At 33.0% G+C, this 17511-nt stretch overlaps 1 protein-coding gene across 2 annotated transcripts; it reads left to right on the top strand.

The window, feature by feature from the left end:
- Positions 1 to 3090: 3090 nt before the first annotated feature.
- Positions 3091 to 15669, top strand: LOC134707038 (uncharacterized). Of its 2 annotated transcripts, none has more exons than XM_063566516.1 (5): positions 3091 to 3216; positions 11360 to 11810; positions 12788 to 12863; positions 13522 to 14247; positions 15034 to 15669. In XM_063566516.1, exons 1-5 carry the CDS (start codon positions 3092 to 3094, stop codon positions 15441 to 15443), a joined length of 1788 nt encoding a protein of 595 aa, XP_063422586.1. In that variant the 5' UTR covers position 3091; the 3' UTR covers positions 15444 to 15669. The 2 variants fall into 2 exon arrangements, with proteins under 2 accessions (XP_063422586.1, XP_063422587.1); XM_063566517.1 differs by lacking the exon at positions 3091 to 3216 and adding an exon at positions 8024 to 8105.
- The last annotated feature ends 1842 nt before the right edge of the window (positions 15670 to 17511 follow it).

Raw genomic sequence — 17511 nt, 5'->3', positions numbered from 1 at the left:
GTGTCCAATAAAATGTCCCGATGGACAAAATAACAAAGAATAATTCAGAGGCTTTTTATCAAACGAAATTCTACTATATCTCTAATTTTATCACCTGTTGACTGATATGAACGGAAAATACATTTAATTTCCTTTAAAATGATATGATATGAACTTTTGTTCGAATTGCAGGTAGAAAATCCGAAACGATCTAAGATGTCCAATGAAATGTCCCCGTAACCGTAATTTGACGTTCGCGTTATAATAACGTTAAACTGGTATACGACTTTTCTTGCATATTTGGCATAACATATTTAAATGAAATGGTCTGATCTATATAAAATAAAGTTCTCGTTTAATATGCATTAAAATGGAAATCTGCATTGTTTCAAGGATATCAGATGTCGAAATATTTAACTGGGATACTCCATAAAGACAAGGCCCCGGAGCTATAACAAAGAGAAAACTTACTAATGACCACACCCCCACTTTATTATAGCATGCAAGATACATTGAAAAGGGAAATGCAAACAAAAGTGAGATTTTCTTAATTATCTTTCAGCCAGATAGTATCTGTAATTTCTAGCAATGCTATTAAAAAATTTGCGAAGCTATACACATGAATGAAAATTCTCACAATAGATCTCATGAGAAAAAGTACTTCTTAGTCGTGAACATTCAGTAAAACGTGCAATCATTTTTTGCTGTTGCATCGACTCATTTAACAAAAAGTTTTATCAGAGAAATACTCGTATGCCATAAAATTTCAGAATAGCTAATGATCATTTTTATTAATCTACTGTGAGTACATCTACCTAGCAATATGTGTATGAAAAATGGGGTTATTATATTTAGAAGTAGTGTGACAGAATGAAGTTTATTTTCTCGAATCTCCAACAGAATTGCCTGGTAAATAGGCATGTATATGAAAATTAAAAATTTTCTTTTGCCATAATTTGAGAGAGAGAGAGAGAGAGAGAGAGAGAGAGAGAGAGAGAGAGAGAGAGAGTAGTTGTCCGACAAGAAAGAAAAAAATAACAAATCAATGTGCAAATATTTTTTTTGTTGTGTAAAGTAGATGTTTTTTATCTTCACAAAACGCCACAAATAAAATTGAGAATGGAAATGGGGAATGTGTCAAAGAGACAACAACCCGACCAAAATAAAAAAAACACAACAGCAGAAGGTCACCAACAGGTCTTCAATGTAGCGAGAAATTCCCGCACCCGGAGGCGTCCTTCAGCTGGCCCCTAAACAAGTATATACTAGTTCAGTGATAATGAACGCCATACTAATTTCCAAATTGTACACAAGAAACTAAAATTTAAATAATACAAGACTAACAAAGGCCAGAGGCTCCTGACTTGGGACAGGCGCAAAAATGCGGCGGGGTTAAACATGTTTGTGAGATCTCAACAGAGAAAACATAGCTTGAATATTGATTCTTACATCGCGATGACCGTGAGGGGATTAATTCCGATGTATTGTTGCCATAGAGATTTGACTTTCGTTTTTGACTGGAAACCGATCGCATATTTACGCGGATATCATCGATATATCGCTTGTTATAAATTCATTTCTGCAATGAATACTCAAAAGAACGGAAATTAATAATACAAACATATTGTGTCGTTTGAAATATTTATATGCATTAAAATCTATGCACACGTACAAAAGAAATGTGTTAACGCATGCGGAGGAATATCACAAGAAAGTTATGTCGAAAATCATGAATGTCTACTCAAATCTAATCTATTGGAAAAATCGAATTGTTATTGAAGAGTGTCTACCATGCACGTGTACTGCACTTTTATTAGTATCGAAGAATAGAATTATAAACAATTGGATGAAAATTATACATACATGTAACTGCTATATACAAATATTAATTTAATATATAACAACACATCAGAATATACTGATTTCTATCACCACAATATAATAGATATTAAAGCAGTGAGGTTGAATTCCCTGTCATTTAATCATCATCCACGCACGAACTTTTCTCAGAAAAAAAAATCATAAATCTCAGTTTCAGGTATAGAAATGTGATTTTTTTTTCTGAGACAAGTACTTGTGACCATCCACAAGAACTTGGGGTCATCCGATGTTCAGTACTTCAGTACTTTGATTATACTTGTAAACAATGCAAACTCGAAACAAACAGATTGAAACCGAAAACATAAAAATAATCAGTTTGGAAACTTTTTTTTTTAAAGTCTAAGAAGATTGAGTGTAAACCGATATACTTTGTTATATGTTGAAAATGGAAGCGCTCAACCAAATATAACCAATAGTATATAAAAAGTGCATGGAATGCATTCCTGGTCCATAGTTGTTCGCTTGAGAAACAAATTTATCCATGTGAACATGCACATATAGCAATTACTAAAAAAATACACATCTAGTAAAATGAAAATAATTGTATCATTCAAAATCGGATTTCGACCTGCTGGTTATCTGTGAGGTAGGTATTGGTCTGTGTAAGAATTTTCTATACTTTGCCAATTCTATAATTTCAAATATTATAAAAAAAATTATTGATCGCCGACCCTTTTTTGAAGCTTGAATTTGTGAAAAAATATCAGATGAAAGGATAGCTCGTAAAATATGTTTGCGAAAGCAAAAACACAACAATACAGAATCACCGTTCTCATAATAAAGTAAAAAGATGCGGCCGTATGACGAGACAAACTTCCATTAAAGACCAATTAATAATTTCTATAAGTTACTCTATTGCAATATACACTGAGCAAAACCCGTACCGTATAGTCAGCTATAAAAGACCCTTAAATGACAAATTTAAAACAATTCAAACGAGAAAACTGACGGCCTGATTTATGTACAAAATGTGTAAATTCCTACATAACATGAATTTTCTTAATTATTTGGTAAAACAATCCTGATTTAAAAATTGTAATCAATGAAAAAATGTCATTGATTACAATTTTCATTATCACTGAACTAGTACAAAATATATATTTGTTTAGGGGCCAGCACAAATTCATCTATGTTTTTGATTTCTATGGTTTATTTCCTTTCGAATGATATGCATAACGCCTCCGGGTGCGGAAATTTCTCGCTACATTGAAGACCTGTTGGTGACCTTTCTATGGTCGGGTTAACGTTGTTGACATTCTCTCTTATTCAGTCTTGTTCCTCCTGGGCAGCCATATTGTTCATTTATAAACAAACTAGCAGAAATATAGAATTTATATATCCAGTTATTTTATTAAGGTAAGGTTCTAATATTTTAGGATTTTGAGGATTATTATTATTATTTATTCTAGATCTTTTTATTACAAAGGCTTATTAGGATCACGCTAGCTAAATAAGAAAGTTCATTGTGAATATTTATACATTACCGCCGATTGCGGAACAACGCGGAAACCGTAATTTTTAACTATAAACTGTTAATTTCTTCTCATGATAAATTTCCTTAAATATATTAACTTAAGTCTTCCATTTATGCTGAAATGTGTAAGGATCTGTAAGGATTATATGCTTTGATGATTTATTAAGTACTGTTAGTTATGACCAGTCCAGTTCACTTGCCCGTATTGAACCAGAGCTACCCCAGCCACTCCCCCCTTTTGTAACTATCACAGGTACCAGAGAAGTAACCAGTTGTTACTGACTATATATTTCGTTCTTGTATAAAGTTGTAGATATAACATAGTCTTGTTATAACAGTTATTTGTTAAACTTATTGATTATATAAATCATATAAATATGTAATGCTGAATAACTCGTTAGTCTAACTTATTAAATTACACATTTTAAGTTCGAGATACGACTTTGTATTTATTGAAACGCCAAACCGCCATTTATACAGCTAGTTAGGCTACCTACCCCACCCCCTTATTGCTATCGTAACCTATACAAACAAGACCACGGCGGCAGTTGATCTGAATATTGGTTGATTAGTGAAACAACTGTTTACCAGAAGTCTAGCAGTATATATTGACCTCCGCATAGCAGTCACAGTATCCGATAAACCAGGCAACAGGCAGTAAAGAAACGCTACCAACCCTCGACCCGCTACAGTATCATACCATCATAACATATATGAGAAGAACATAACCCGTGTCATGCCAACTGTTTTTAGAATAAATGTGTTTAGACTTTAGTTCTGACGCAAAGACCTTATCAGTGACTCAATATTAACGCCAAAATATGCAATCTTTAATGACTTGACAACAGTATCGTAATTATATCCCTTCTTAATAAGTCTATTCAAAGGTTTTGTAAGTTTCTGAGGTGAATACTGACACCTTTGTGCTTTATAAAGAATATTTCCATAAAAAATTGGATGTGAAATACCTGAACGTATAAGAAGTCTGCATGTTGAGCTATATTTACGAATGATGTCTTTATACCGATGATAAAATTTAGTAAATGTTTTGACTAGTTTGTGATATCGAAAACCCTGGTGTAATAATTTTTCAGTAATACATAAATTGCTCTCGTTAAAATCTAAAACATTGTTACATACACGAGCGAATCGTACAAGTTGAGATATATAAACACCGTAAGATGGTGACAAGGGAACGTCACCATCTAAAAACGGATAATTAACGATAGGAAATGAAAAATCATCCCTTTTATCATAAATTTTATTATCATATACTTAGACTAAATAACATATGATTTTTACTGTATGATAATACCATTAAATTAACGTAAATTCCATTTCGAATTGGTCCTTAGCGGGCTGATATGAAAAGTTTATCACATGCTTCGATTGTTATCACATGCCTTTCCGTAACGTTATCACATGGCATTCCGGTGATACTCGGTAAATTCCGGAAAATACACCTCAATGCTACGTTTTCAGTGAAAACCATTACAAAGTAGTGTACAAAACAATCATTTGGATACTGGAAAGTATTTTTTGTAAAATAATAAAAAAAAAAAAAAAAAAAAAAAAAAAATAACAAACAAACAAACAAATAATTAAACAAATGAATTGTTTAAAAGTTTCAAACATAATTAAGAAAATTAGTTTAAAAAGTTGCCAAACAGTCTTCATAATAAGTTCATTATGTGTATTGTTAATTCTTGTTTTTTTTTGTCGATTCGTTCATATTAAAATATATTTCTTCTCTGTTGAGGCAAATAATAGAAAAATTTCATATCGAATGTACTAAATTTGGGGTCCGACGTCCGTGAAATTTTCAATCTTTGAACTTCTATTACAGAACCACGTAAAAGGATCAATATACGAATCAGTTATTTTTCTCCATTGTTGAAGCATATGATAAAAAGATCATAACATGTTATTTTTCATATCGCATGTATTATTAGCCCTCGGGCAATATCAGCCATCGAGCCATGCGGCTCTTGGGCTGATATTGAACCTAGGGCTGATAATACATGCGATATGAAAAATGCCATGTAATAAGTATAGATTATTACATGGCATTTTTCATATCAAACCCTTTATCGGCCCAAGGTTGTGATATCAACCCAAGAGCCGCAGGCTCGAGGGCTGATATCATGAACGAGGGCCGATAAAGGGTCTGATATGAAAAATGACATGTAATTATCTTTTTATCATATACTTCAGCAGAAGATATACAGACAATAACTATTAAAATTTAATTTTGTTTGTCTTTGCACTTTCAGAAAATATTTACAGACAACCAAAACAAATTCTTTACTTTATTTGTTTTATTGATATAAAAGCATTTTATTTGTTTTGTCACAACAATTATCATTTTCTTTAATAATATTGTCACCTCATTTATGTCTTTCAAAACATGTTAAACTTCATTCATTTTTGCTCCTCAACTATTTTTGGAAAAGTCTTATCACTTGCCGTTTTCCGTTGTCGTTTTTAATCAAATTTCCGGAAATGAACGAAGTTGCATGTGATAAACGTCACGGAAATTAACGGAAAGGCATGTGATAACATTCCGGAAGCAGTCAATAAAGGTACCTTTATCAGCCCGCTATGGACATTCTTAAGAATTTGGTCAATAAACCTAGTAATCCTTTCATAGCCTTTTGATATTTTCAAATGTTATTGAACTGTAAAATTTTAGTAATATTTTATACAAGTATATGATAATCTGATAGTATTCAGCTTTCCGTTAGTGATATAGATATCAAGATCGAGGAAAGGGCAGTGGTCATTGTTAGTATTAGCTTTATTTAAAGTAAGTTCAGCAGGATAAATTTCATTAATATACATACTGAAGTCGTCATTATTGAGAGCTAAAATATCATCCAAATATCTAAAAGTATTATTGAATTTGTTTATCAGATGTTGTTTTGATGGGTCTTTGCTTATTTTTGTCATAAATTGTAACTCATAACAATACAAAAAGAGGTCCGCAATAAGTGGTGCACAGTTAGTCCCCATTGGAATTCCGATAATCTGACGATATACGGAATCCCCAAAGCGAACAAAAATGTTATCTAGTAAAAATTCAAGGGCATATATAGTATCAAAGCATGTCCAATTAACATAGTTTTTTTGTTTATTGCTACTAAAAAATGACCTAAAAGAGTTTTCAAAACATATATATTCACATTCTGATTTTTTGAATGCCCATTTAATTAAGTGTGTGAATTTTTTCTTAATGAGAATGTGAGGCAATGTGGTATACAGGGTAGAAAAATCAAAACTTTAAACAGATTCAAAATCACCAATATAAGCATGCAATTTATCAAGTACTTCCAACGAGTTCTTGACACTCCAAAAGTAATTTATTCCACTATTTTCGAAAGCCTTATTTGAACAATTTATTATAAGGTTTTTAATTGTACCAAGTGTGCTGGTAAGAAGAATAGACAATTTAGTAGTTGGAACAATGGCTTGAAGACGAAATAAATCTATATTTGTAAGGGGTTTTGTGTAGCTTCGGTAGCCAATACATAGTTGGGACTTTCATTGTATTTGGCTCTGCTTGTAAAGCGGTGTCTAAAAGTTTATGTTTGTTACAGATTTCGTTTTCTGAAAATGGAGTCAGTTGGAATGTTGGTGAATTGGTGATTTCCTTTTTCAGAACCTCAATGTAAAATTTACGTCAAACAATAATAATATTATAAGCAGCTTTATCGGCCGGGACAAAAACAAGTGTCTTTTAATGTACTACATCTATGACGTTGCCATATGAATTATCCCTTGAAGTACACCAGAAAAAGTAAAATAACCAAAATACAAAACTCCAAGAAAAATTCCAAGTGGAAAGCCCCTTATCAAATGGCAAAATCAAAAGCTCAAACACATCAAACGAATAAAAAACAACTGTCAAATTCCTGACTTGGTACAACCTACAGGTATTTCATTATGCAGAAAACATGGTAGATTAAACCTTGTTTTATAGCTAGCTAAACCTCCCACTTATATGACAGTCGCATTAAATTCCTTTATCTTGACAAAAATGTGTGACCAAAACAAACAGACATAATCAGTAAAAATGTCAAAAGTTGGAGGTACAGCAGTCAACATTGAATTATAATCTTAATCAAGATGATAAACAATATAATCTATACGTCAAGACAGTATTATTTGGGAAGCTGGTAGAGGGGGGACAACAGGGATCCAATAACAGCAAAACGATTTGGCTTAAAGTAGGTGACAACGAATTGATAGGGGATAAAAACAGATACCAGTAAATTAAGAATTGTTCGAATATTTACGTATTTGGATACAGAGAAAATTATCCCCATACGTAAAAATCAAATTCAAACAATTCTTAATATTACAAACAGGAAAACAGGGATATCAGATGAAGATAGAACTAGGTCCATACGACCATAACCGAAACACCTTTTACATAAAAAGGAACACAGACACAGATCTATGATTCTTTTCTAAGAATCATGCGCTATTTTAACAATGTCAAATTACCAATTTCGAACCCGTTTTCATGTTCGAATTACAAAAATTTTGATTTTGAGAGTTATTAGAACATATTACCGCTTTAAAACCGTTCTCGTTATTCACCATATTACATCTTATTAATAAAATACACAACTTTTCACAATTTCCGGCAAATCAACAACTACATTTATTAATTTAATAACAACAATAAAAAAATCGTTTTAGTTCATCCGTAAAAAACCCCGTTTATTTATGAATTTTGCAATGAAGACGTTTTAAAAAAAAAGGCAACGTAAGTACAAAACATTATTTTAAGAAGAGACGAGATAAACCAACATAATTTTTAAAGATACTGATAACATAAAATGAAGTGATGTGGTTCATGAATATTTCAAATGAAACTATGTGTAACTTGAATTTTTGAATAAAAATGAGTATTTATTGAACTTCAAGCATCAGAACAATAATTTAGTGGACATTTGGGTTTCGCTACATTATTCAGTGAATACATATCTGGCCAAGGTTTAGTTTGTCATTACACAATGTATCTCATAGAATTTTATTTTGTTATTCTTCATAATGTATATTTATTAAGATTCTACTTAGTAGTTCAGAGTTTATTTGTCAGTTATAATCTATGATCACATGAAATGACAGGAAACACTGAACTAAACGGGCTATCTCACAACACAACAAACTGTTAAAACAGATAGAAACGATTTGTTAGAGCACACTAGCAACTAAAATGATAGATATAGACACAGAGTATTCGCAATTGCTAAAAGCTATCTCAAAGCCTTTTAGAGTAAGACAATGAGACAATTAAGTGCTTGTGGCCATCCACAAGAACTTGCGGTCATCCGATGTTCAGTACTTTGATTTTTAATCGTCATGATGAAAAGAACCTCATATATATAAATGTTTCTTTCTAGGGTTTTTTGTTTGCATTTTCGTCTTTTTTTTTCATCATGATCATGGGAATCTTTTTTTCTTCTAGGCTTGTGGGTTCTAAATGTCTAGCATCGTTTCCTCGTTTAAAACAATAAAAGTAATTTTAAATAGTTGCATTCAACATATATATGCAAAACATTTTAAATTAAATCAAGCGTTTAAATAATTTTAAAGAATTCAGGTTGTCAATTTTAAAGTACACGGATGTATGTGAAACCTTTAGATTTATTGCAAATCAAACAATTTTGTTAAACGATGATTTTCTTTTCATATACTTCTTTAGAAATAAAGTTGTTATATGTTATCAAATAAAACTAAATTACAGCATTTTAGACTAAAATGCGCTTTGCTTGTACAAATATTTGAATGCACATGAATATTAATTGGATCTTAATCAAACACATGACCGATCATTCATAACAAGATGTTTTTATATTTCATTATAGGAATAAATTATATTATATAAAACTGATATTTAAAAAAAATCTCAAACACAAAGTTTACTGCATGTATCATTTACGTTATAAACAGTAGAAAAATACCGTTTACATTATTTGGCAAGATTAAAACGTTATTGATAAAAGCATTCACACAGTATTTTAAAAGTGTTTTAAACTAGATTCTTCACACTGCTAATCAGATCAGCTAGATGATCCCGATTGCCCGAATTCCCACGACCAAAAACTAAATTCTTGATCTGGCCTCTTTACGACTTTTACCGGAACGCTATCCGACTGTACACGACTTTAATTCGTCAATTCACGACTCCAACCCGACCCACTAATTGAATACATATTCGACTAATCCGACCAGTTCACGATCTCTACAAGATCTGTAATCGACTAGCTAGACCAAATACACAATGTTCGATCTCAGCCCAATATCTACCAGACCAGGTCGACCTGATCGTATACGTAGGGATACCCGGGAATTGGTCGGGTATGTACAATTTGATTATAAAAGTGCCTGATTAAATTAGGGAACAGTTATGGATACAAAAGTATAATCGTATCAAAATGGGCAACTCCCAATTACTGTATACCGTCAACTTAAGTTTAGCGAGTGGAACTATTAATACAGAAAAATGAATAAATGATAAGTGTTTTTCGAGCATTTATCTTACCCCGGGTTATGGACGAAGAACACATATTAACCGTGGCAACATTACCTGCCCCAGCTGATACAGACCCCAACAGTTCGTATGGTACATATTTCACTCATCTTATTCTAAGCCTGGTAGTCCCAGTCTGACCTCCGAATATACCAATTTTCAATAATCAGGGAAATATCATAGGCAAATTGAGTTAACCGAGATTAATGATCACTTCAGACAGATAACCGGTCGCTTTTCCCGAGACATAGAATTCTTTTATATCATGTTAACAATCGTTTTATTATATGACATCTAAAATAGTTGAGGTTATTGTATGAAACACATAAATGTTTACCTACTCTAAGAAACATATAACAGTCTTATTTATTGGTCTCTTGAGACGATTGACAGACATTACAAGGTGCATGGTGGCAGTTTGCAGCAGGGCTATCTACGGATATTTTGTGGCCGATAACGGAACAACAGGAACAGTATTTATCATACATTGTCAGTGCATTCACACTCAGGGCAAGTTAGTTGTAGTATTGAACGAATACATGCAGGATATGTTTAATAATAATGCTATGTTGAGTGGAATGTCAATCAGAACAAATCCAACGGATTATGTGTAAAGACTCATAGACAAAATGAGAAACGCATGACATGACCTTTAAAACAAGTAAATGTTTATAAATATTTTTACGCTTTCAATGTTAAATGAACACTCCGGACAAATGGTATAAAACTGCTGCACGCCTAACAAGTATAGTCAGGTTGTCCTTATCTTTTTTATCGGTGGCAAGAACCAGGCAGTTCTATGCCTTTCTCCAGAGGCATTGATTGTAGTGGAAGAAGCAGCTTCTCAGTGTGATGTTGGCAAATGCTCATTTGGCTGAATTACGGATAGCTGTCTCAAATTCAGTGACGAATATCAGTCTGATGTGCAAGTCAGGGGATCACCATTTGATTCAGATGTGGAAACCTGGTTGATTTTGTAAATAAACATTCTGATATCCTTTAGCTGGATATAAATAATCATATGAAAATATATATACTGGCCCAAAAACATTGAAGACGTTAAGAAATATTGGCAGTGGAAAATGCAAGCAGGTATTGAGAGCGTACCCTTTTAACCCAAACACAAATTGTTGATGCTTGATCTTGTATGGGAAAAGATTTGAATAGGCACTGCCTTTTGTCCAATCCCTTTGTTTAAATGTACATTTGATATTTGAACAATAAAATGTTTTAATTGAAAGTGAATTGAATTGAATAATGACACGCAGTTCTCATAGGCAGTTTGGCGTTGACGTCATCGTGATCTGGTTTGACTTCCATGTAGTATGCGCTGCAACATTTGACCCTCTACTTCTATTAACAACGTGCTCTCACCTTTAATCAGATAAATGTTTAGTTTGTTAAACTTGCTTTTGACAAATTAACCTTTTTTGTATTTTATTTTTTTGCAATTAAATATTGGTCAAATAAGGCTTGTTTTTCAGAATGATTTGGATATTGTTATTCTTCACTGGAATCACTTATGGGGATGCAGGATATTGTTCCATGGCAATGGCATGTTATCCTAGCACCCAACAAATTAAAACATTTGACGATACAATAGATGGCAGTGTTTATAAGGATGATGACCAAGCATACTTAGACATTGTTGTGATGAAAAATACTCGTGTTACGAAAAAACCAGACCTGATCGTATTTGTCCAGAACAGCGCTGACGTACAAAAAGCAATACTTTTTGCCAGAGAGTATAATCTTAAAGTAGTGGTACAGTCATCTGGACATGACTTTCAAGGTCGTTCAACAGCTGACGACAGTTTTATGATATATTTAGGAAATATGACGAACATTGAAGTAAACACATCTAAAACTGACCGATCCGATGCGGGGGAAGTAGTTCTAGAATCTGGAAAACAGTGGGTAGACGTCTATATAGAAGTAAGTAATCTTTTTTGGTCACTCGTGTTAATTAAGCATCCTGCAAGTACATTTACACGAAAGTTACAATGTGAAAATTAAAAGTCTGCATGCATGGATCAGCTGGATCTATGCTCAAATTAAAAAAAGACCATCATTTAAAGGGGCACTAGCTAAGAGATATATAAGAAATCTAAAGTGTTATTTTAGAATTTGAGTCAAATCGGTGAACATGAATCACCGATTTGACTCAAATCCTCATATTTGATTTATAACAATGAAAAACATTTATCTAAATTATAAAAAGTCTAAAATAAAAAATATACCGGGTATGGGCTCGATAATATACATCTTCGTTTCGTGTGTATTTTAGTCTCGACGAAGACCCCGATTGCCATATAAGCGATATAATATTAATATAGATATATACAAAGATATCCGACTCGTGCATTTGGATTTTTCAATAGCTGTTTAACTTCATATTATAGATTGAAAATAATTGTTAAACATCGTATTTACATCTATAAAAATGATTTTTTTGTGGATTGAATGAGTCAATCAAATGATTCACCATTGTTTCACTTTCAATGTTGACATTCTTTTCATTTAGATAACCGAACAAGCACAATACATGCGTTATCCATCTTAAGCTTATAGGTTAAATTGGATTTCACATGAATACGGATTCAATGAGGTCGAATTATTCTCTTGCAAGTGAATAAATCATCATCAATGTGTCTTAGCTTATTTTGACAAAAAAGCGATATATTAATTAACTTTTTTCCTTTCATTAATGTTTAACCAAAACAAAATCATATTATATATTTTTAGGTATCTCGTAGCTAGTGCCCCTTTAAACAAGTTTTGTACAATTTAGCTGATCAAAATCTTATCAATCGTCATTATTTATAATATTTAAACTATTTCCTTGATATCAATAACTGTAAAACAAAGGCCAACAGAGATAAAAATGACTTTGTTATTTGATCGTTTCATAGGTAGACAAACATTCGAGGGTTGTGGTTGGAGGAAGTGCTCACACAGTTGCAATCGGTGGATGGGCCCTTGGTGGAGGTATGATTACTAGACTTTTGTATTGCATATTTAGTATTTGTCTGTTGGTTACATGCGTATATACATGTAGTATTCTTTTTATGTACTGTGCATATTGTTATTGACCTATAGACTAATAGAGAGTGTTACTTAATCCTAGTTTATTAGGGGGGGGGGGGGGGGTGAAAGATGATTACACAGACCAATCTGATCACTCTTACGAAATTTGTGCGCACAGACAACATGTATTTGACGAAAGCTACTAACAAGAATGTGTGAACATACATATACAATATATTTTGAATTGACTTTATCAAAAGTTGGAGAAAATTGGGGTTTTATTGATAAATAAGGGGTTATTTTTCAGTATTCAGACAATAACTCAAAAAACGCTTTTACGATTATCACGAAACGTTGGTGACCTGTTTATTGCTATTGAAAAAATATCCCCCCTTTTTTTAATTTCTATTATGATATTGCAAAGTTGTGGAACTTTATAAGTTGAAAAACTGTCCAGTTTACACACTTTGGACAGATATAGCATTTTATTTGTTAAAAATCGCGGCCACAAACTTGATTAAACTTGAGAAACTCCGAAGGCAATTGCGCAATTCCTTTGTCTTATTTTGTTACAGGAATTATTAAAGGTTATTTCGTTTTATTTTCTATTTTGTGTAAGGCCACAGTCCTATATCGGGTGTTGCTGGATTAGGAGTTGATAACTTGTTAGAAGTAGAAATGGTAACAGCAGACGGTAAAATTGTCGTAGCAGACAACACCTCGACATTCATAACATACCCTAATGGCACGACACATACGTCTTCAAATTCAGATATTTTCTGGGCGCTTAGCGGAGGTGGAGGTGGAACTTTTGGTATTGCTACAAAATTCACGTTTAAAATGCATTTCCCGCCATCAGGAATGGTAACATTTAATTGCGATTATCCGATTATTCATCAAAACGGTAGCAATGTAGGAAAGACAATTCTTAGAAAATATTCTGATCTTGTTCCAAACATGCCACCTGCATGGGGAGGATTTCTTATAGTATCATCATCATCTAAAATTATCTCAAAATTAATATATAGAGATGATTCAGTTGGAAGCATTAGTATTTACATGAACCATTTTGGAGACTTCAACTCACAATCAAGATCATACATGGAACCTTTGATGAATATCGATGGTTTGGCAAGGTTCTGTTATTACGAAAACCTTTCCACATTTTGGGAGTATGAAAAGAACATTACTGATGCAATTTATATACGCAGTGCCATCATAGGCACTTTGATGCAAGCTGATAGTTTTAGTGATTCCTGGATAGAATTCCTAGTTGATTACATACTCAGAGCCTACAGAGAGAATTTGCAGGTCATCATGAGTATGACAGGGATACTTTTAGGTGGTAAGTCCCACAGTAATTCTTTAACTATGGCATGTATAACTGGAAACAAATCATACAATTAGCATGTATTGCGAGGCCTTTAAATGAAACTGTCGATACTTTGTTTCTCTAATTATACAATATAAAAAATGAAGATGTGGTATGATTGCCAATGAGACAACTCTCTACAAGAGACCAACTTGACAATGAAATTAACAACTATAGGTCACCGTACGGCCTTCAACAATAAAAAAAAAAGCAAATAAAGCGGAAATAAGATTAAAATATAAAAGTATACTTATACAATGCTAGTTAAGCATGCAGGAATAAGCTTAAACTCTAAAAGGATACTTGATACAGTATAAGTTAAGCTCGCCTGCTCTGATGTTCAAATTGTTTTGTTTGATTTGTCACACGTATTTGTGGTCAACATTATATGCCATTTTACCTTGAAAAGGACAAAAGCAGGAGATCTAACAAACAACTGCACGAAAAAAACAACATATTTTACAACCCTGTTCCGGTCGTGATTTGTCATTTTATACATCTTTTAGAGTAAAAAAATGGACTCGGATTTGAAAATATCAAATGACACTTTTTTTATTTCCAACATCCTTTCTATTCAACTGTATAAACGAAATCAGACCATATTTCAAGGAAACATGAAATACTAGTACTGACCAGTACTTATTATTCAGAAATCAACATTTTACAAAAAGTTCCATTAGCGCTTGCAGTACTTTGATTATATATATCACTGACTATATGATAATATCTATATAACAATATATTGTATATTGTGTCTAGGTAAGGTAAATGAAGCGAGTACAGTGGCCACATCTGTACATCCCGGATGGAGATCTGCAGTGATGTCTACAACTGTCGGCGTCGGCTGGGGGAATGATGACGGTGATAAGAATGACACGGCCTTTTTGAATTTGATTAATTCATATCAGAATAAATTGTATACATTCGGTGATGGTATGTATCCAAATGAAGCAGGGAGTAATGTTCCGTCATTTTCTACACATTTCTGGGGCTCTAACTATGGGAGGTTATTGAAGATTAAACAAGAATGGGACCCAGACAATACATTTACTTGTTTACAATGCGTCGGATACACCGCTTCAACTTCAAGTTCGGATTACTCTTCCCGTGGATCAAAATATCTCGTCACATTTCTTATTTTGTCAAAGTACTTGTTTTACCGTAACTGATTTGTACCTGGAATTATATTAGTCATGGACGATAGAACAGTGCACGGGCGAACAGATGTTAAATTAGGTTATCATTATATATATTATTAGCATTCAAATATAAGTTTTTATCTCACATTTTTTTTTTAATTTATAGACAGTTTTTAAATCTTAATATCTGATTATCATAATATATGTGTACGCCAGGGGTACAGTAATTCATCATAACCTAATAATATATGGGCATTAAAAGGTACGAATGCGAATATAGATGTTCCAACTGTTTTAGGTATTTTTTTTAGTTACAACAAACTATATCAATTGGACCTGTTTGGCCTTTGATACTATAACTGCGAGATTTTCCCGCTGCGTAGAAAACCCATTGATGACCTTCGGCTGTTATCTGCTCTTTGGTCGGGTTGTTGTCTCTTTGACATAATCCCCTATTTTCATTCTCATTTTTTTTTATTCCAATACAACTCATACCAAATATTATTGACTAATTGGTTTAACTGACCTGACCAAAAACTCTTAACATTTAAAAGAGGCAGAAGATACATGTATAATGAAAATCAAAACTGAGTATTCGTTGAAATGCTGGCAAATCCCTGCAAGGCAAATACAAACTAAAAAGAGGACGAAAAGACAAAAACAGTCCACAAAACACTGAGGATTACTCACTGAAAATGGACCCATCAAACATCAGGGGATGATAAATCTGGGGGTATCAGGTGTTCCAGATCGTGTTCCTTATATGGCATCTTTCATGTTGCTTAATGTATGTACAAAAAAAGTATTCGGTATACTTGCTAATTTTAACATCTTAATGAATAAAATTATGCAATGTTTCAAAGCCATGGAAAAGAGATGTGTTAAATACCAAATATCATTGACTCGACGTTAGTGGTTTTCTTTCAAGGTATTTAAATAAGATCAAGGTCAGACAATTCGTGTCAGACAGATATGTACACCTTACAATTGTCCCATACACCAAACATAGCTGACCTATTGCTATTAGAATTTTGAACACTAACCTAAACTTTGACCAATGAACCATGAAAATGAGGTCAAGGTCAGATGATACCGACTAGCCCGACATGTACAAATTTCATTCATTCCATACACCAAAAATAATTGACCTATTGCTTATAGTACTTTAAAAACAGACCCAAAACACGAAAACTTAACATTGACGAATGAATCATGAAAATCGGTCAAAGGTCAGATGAAACCTGTCAGACTGACATATACCTCTAACACTCATCCCATACACCATATACAGTTTTACTGTCTACAGTATCTGAGAAACGGACCTTGATCACTGATCTATGAAATGAGGTCTGTCTGCTGGAGATATAGGATCATGTAGGTGTTGCAAGGAACTCATATACCTAATATAGATATCCTTCTACTTATAATAAGTAAAATGACGTCAAGGTCAATAGACATTTTACCTGTCTGATTGTTTATTTACTTATTTTATTTGTAGCAGCAACTTCGGTTTCCTAGCGCAGCTGAAATTTGGTTTTAAATCCAGACGATTTTGTCGAATTTCACCAAAAATCTCCACTTATATGCAAATTTTAACACTTTATAAAACGGATGACTGTAAGGGGGACGACCATTTGATATTCTGGGGGGAGGAGGATTTTGAAAATAAATAACTCGGCCTTGATAATCACAAAAAATAAATGGTTTGTTCTGTGGTAGTTTGAATTTTTTTTACCTGACTTGCAATGTATTGAAAATAAATAACCCAGCAGGTCTAATCGAAAGTGTGAGATGGCACCAGATTCTTCATAAATTCATCTTTTTCCCCAAAAAAAATCGGGAAACGCTTCCCAATTTTTTTAATAATAAAAGTATAAATATTATTTAAATATACTTGAAATGTCTGAAAACTGGTTTCATTTAACTTGAGGTATATTGTTTCAGGAAACCTTACCTCACTTTTATTTTAACAGGGCCGTTACTACATTGAGGCAAATGCCTGATGTAGGAAATTTCAAAACAAAACGCTTGTCTCCATATCAAATTGTGTTCACGGCGAGTGCCTTTTAAGAAGCAAGTTCTGTTTTCCCTCATACGT

This window comes from Mytilus trossulus, chromosome 2, assembly GCF_036588685.1.
Source record: "Mytilus trossulus isolate FHL-02 chromosome 2, PNRI_Mtr1.1.1.hap1, whole genome shotgun sequence".
Classification (NCBI taxonomy): domain Eukaryota; kingdom Metazoa; phylum Mollusca; class Bivalvia; order Mytilida; family Mytilidae; genus Mytilus; species Mytilus trossulus.
The sequence above is the reverse complement of the archived record's forward strand: the minus strand, read 5'-3'. Positions and strand labels throughout refer to the sequence as shown.

Excerpts from the sequence above, each read along its gene's own strand:
- LOC134707038 (XM_063566516.1), top strand. The coding sequence starts at position 3,092 with ATGGTCGGGTTAACGTTGTTGACATTCTCTCTTATTCAGTCTTGTTCC. Across the intron at positions 12,864-13,521 it reads TGGATGGGCCCTTGGTGGAG|GCCACAGTCCTATATCGGGT; the intron begins GTATGATTACTA and ends ATTTTGTGTAAG. Across the intron at positions 14,248-15,033 it reads GACAGGGATACTTTTAGGTG|GTAAGGTAAATGAAGCGAGT; the intron begins GTAAGTCCCACA and ends TATTGTGTCTAG.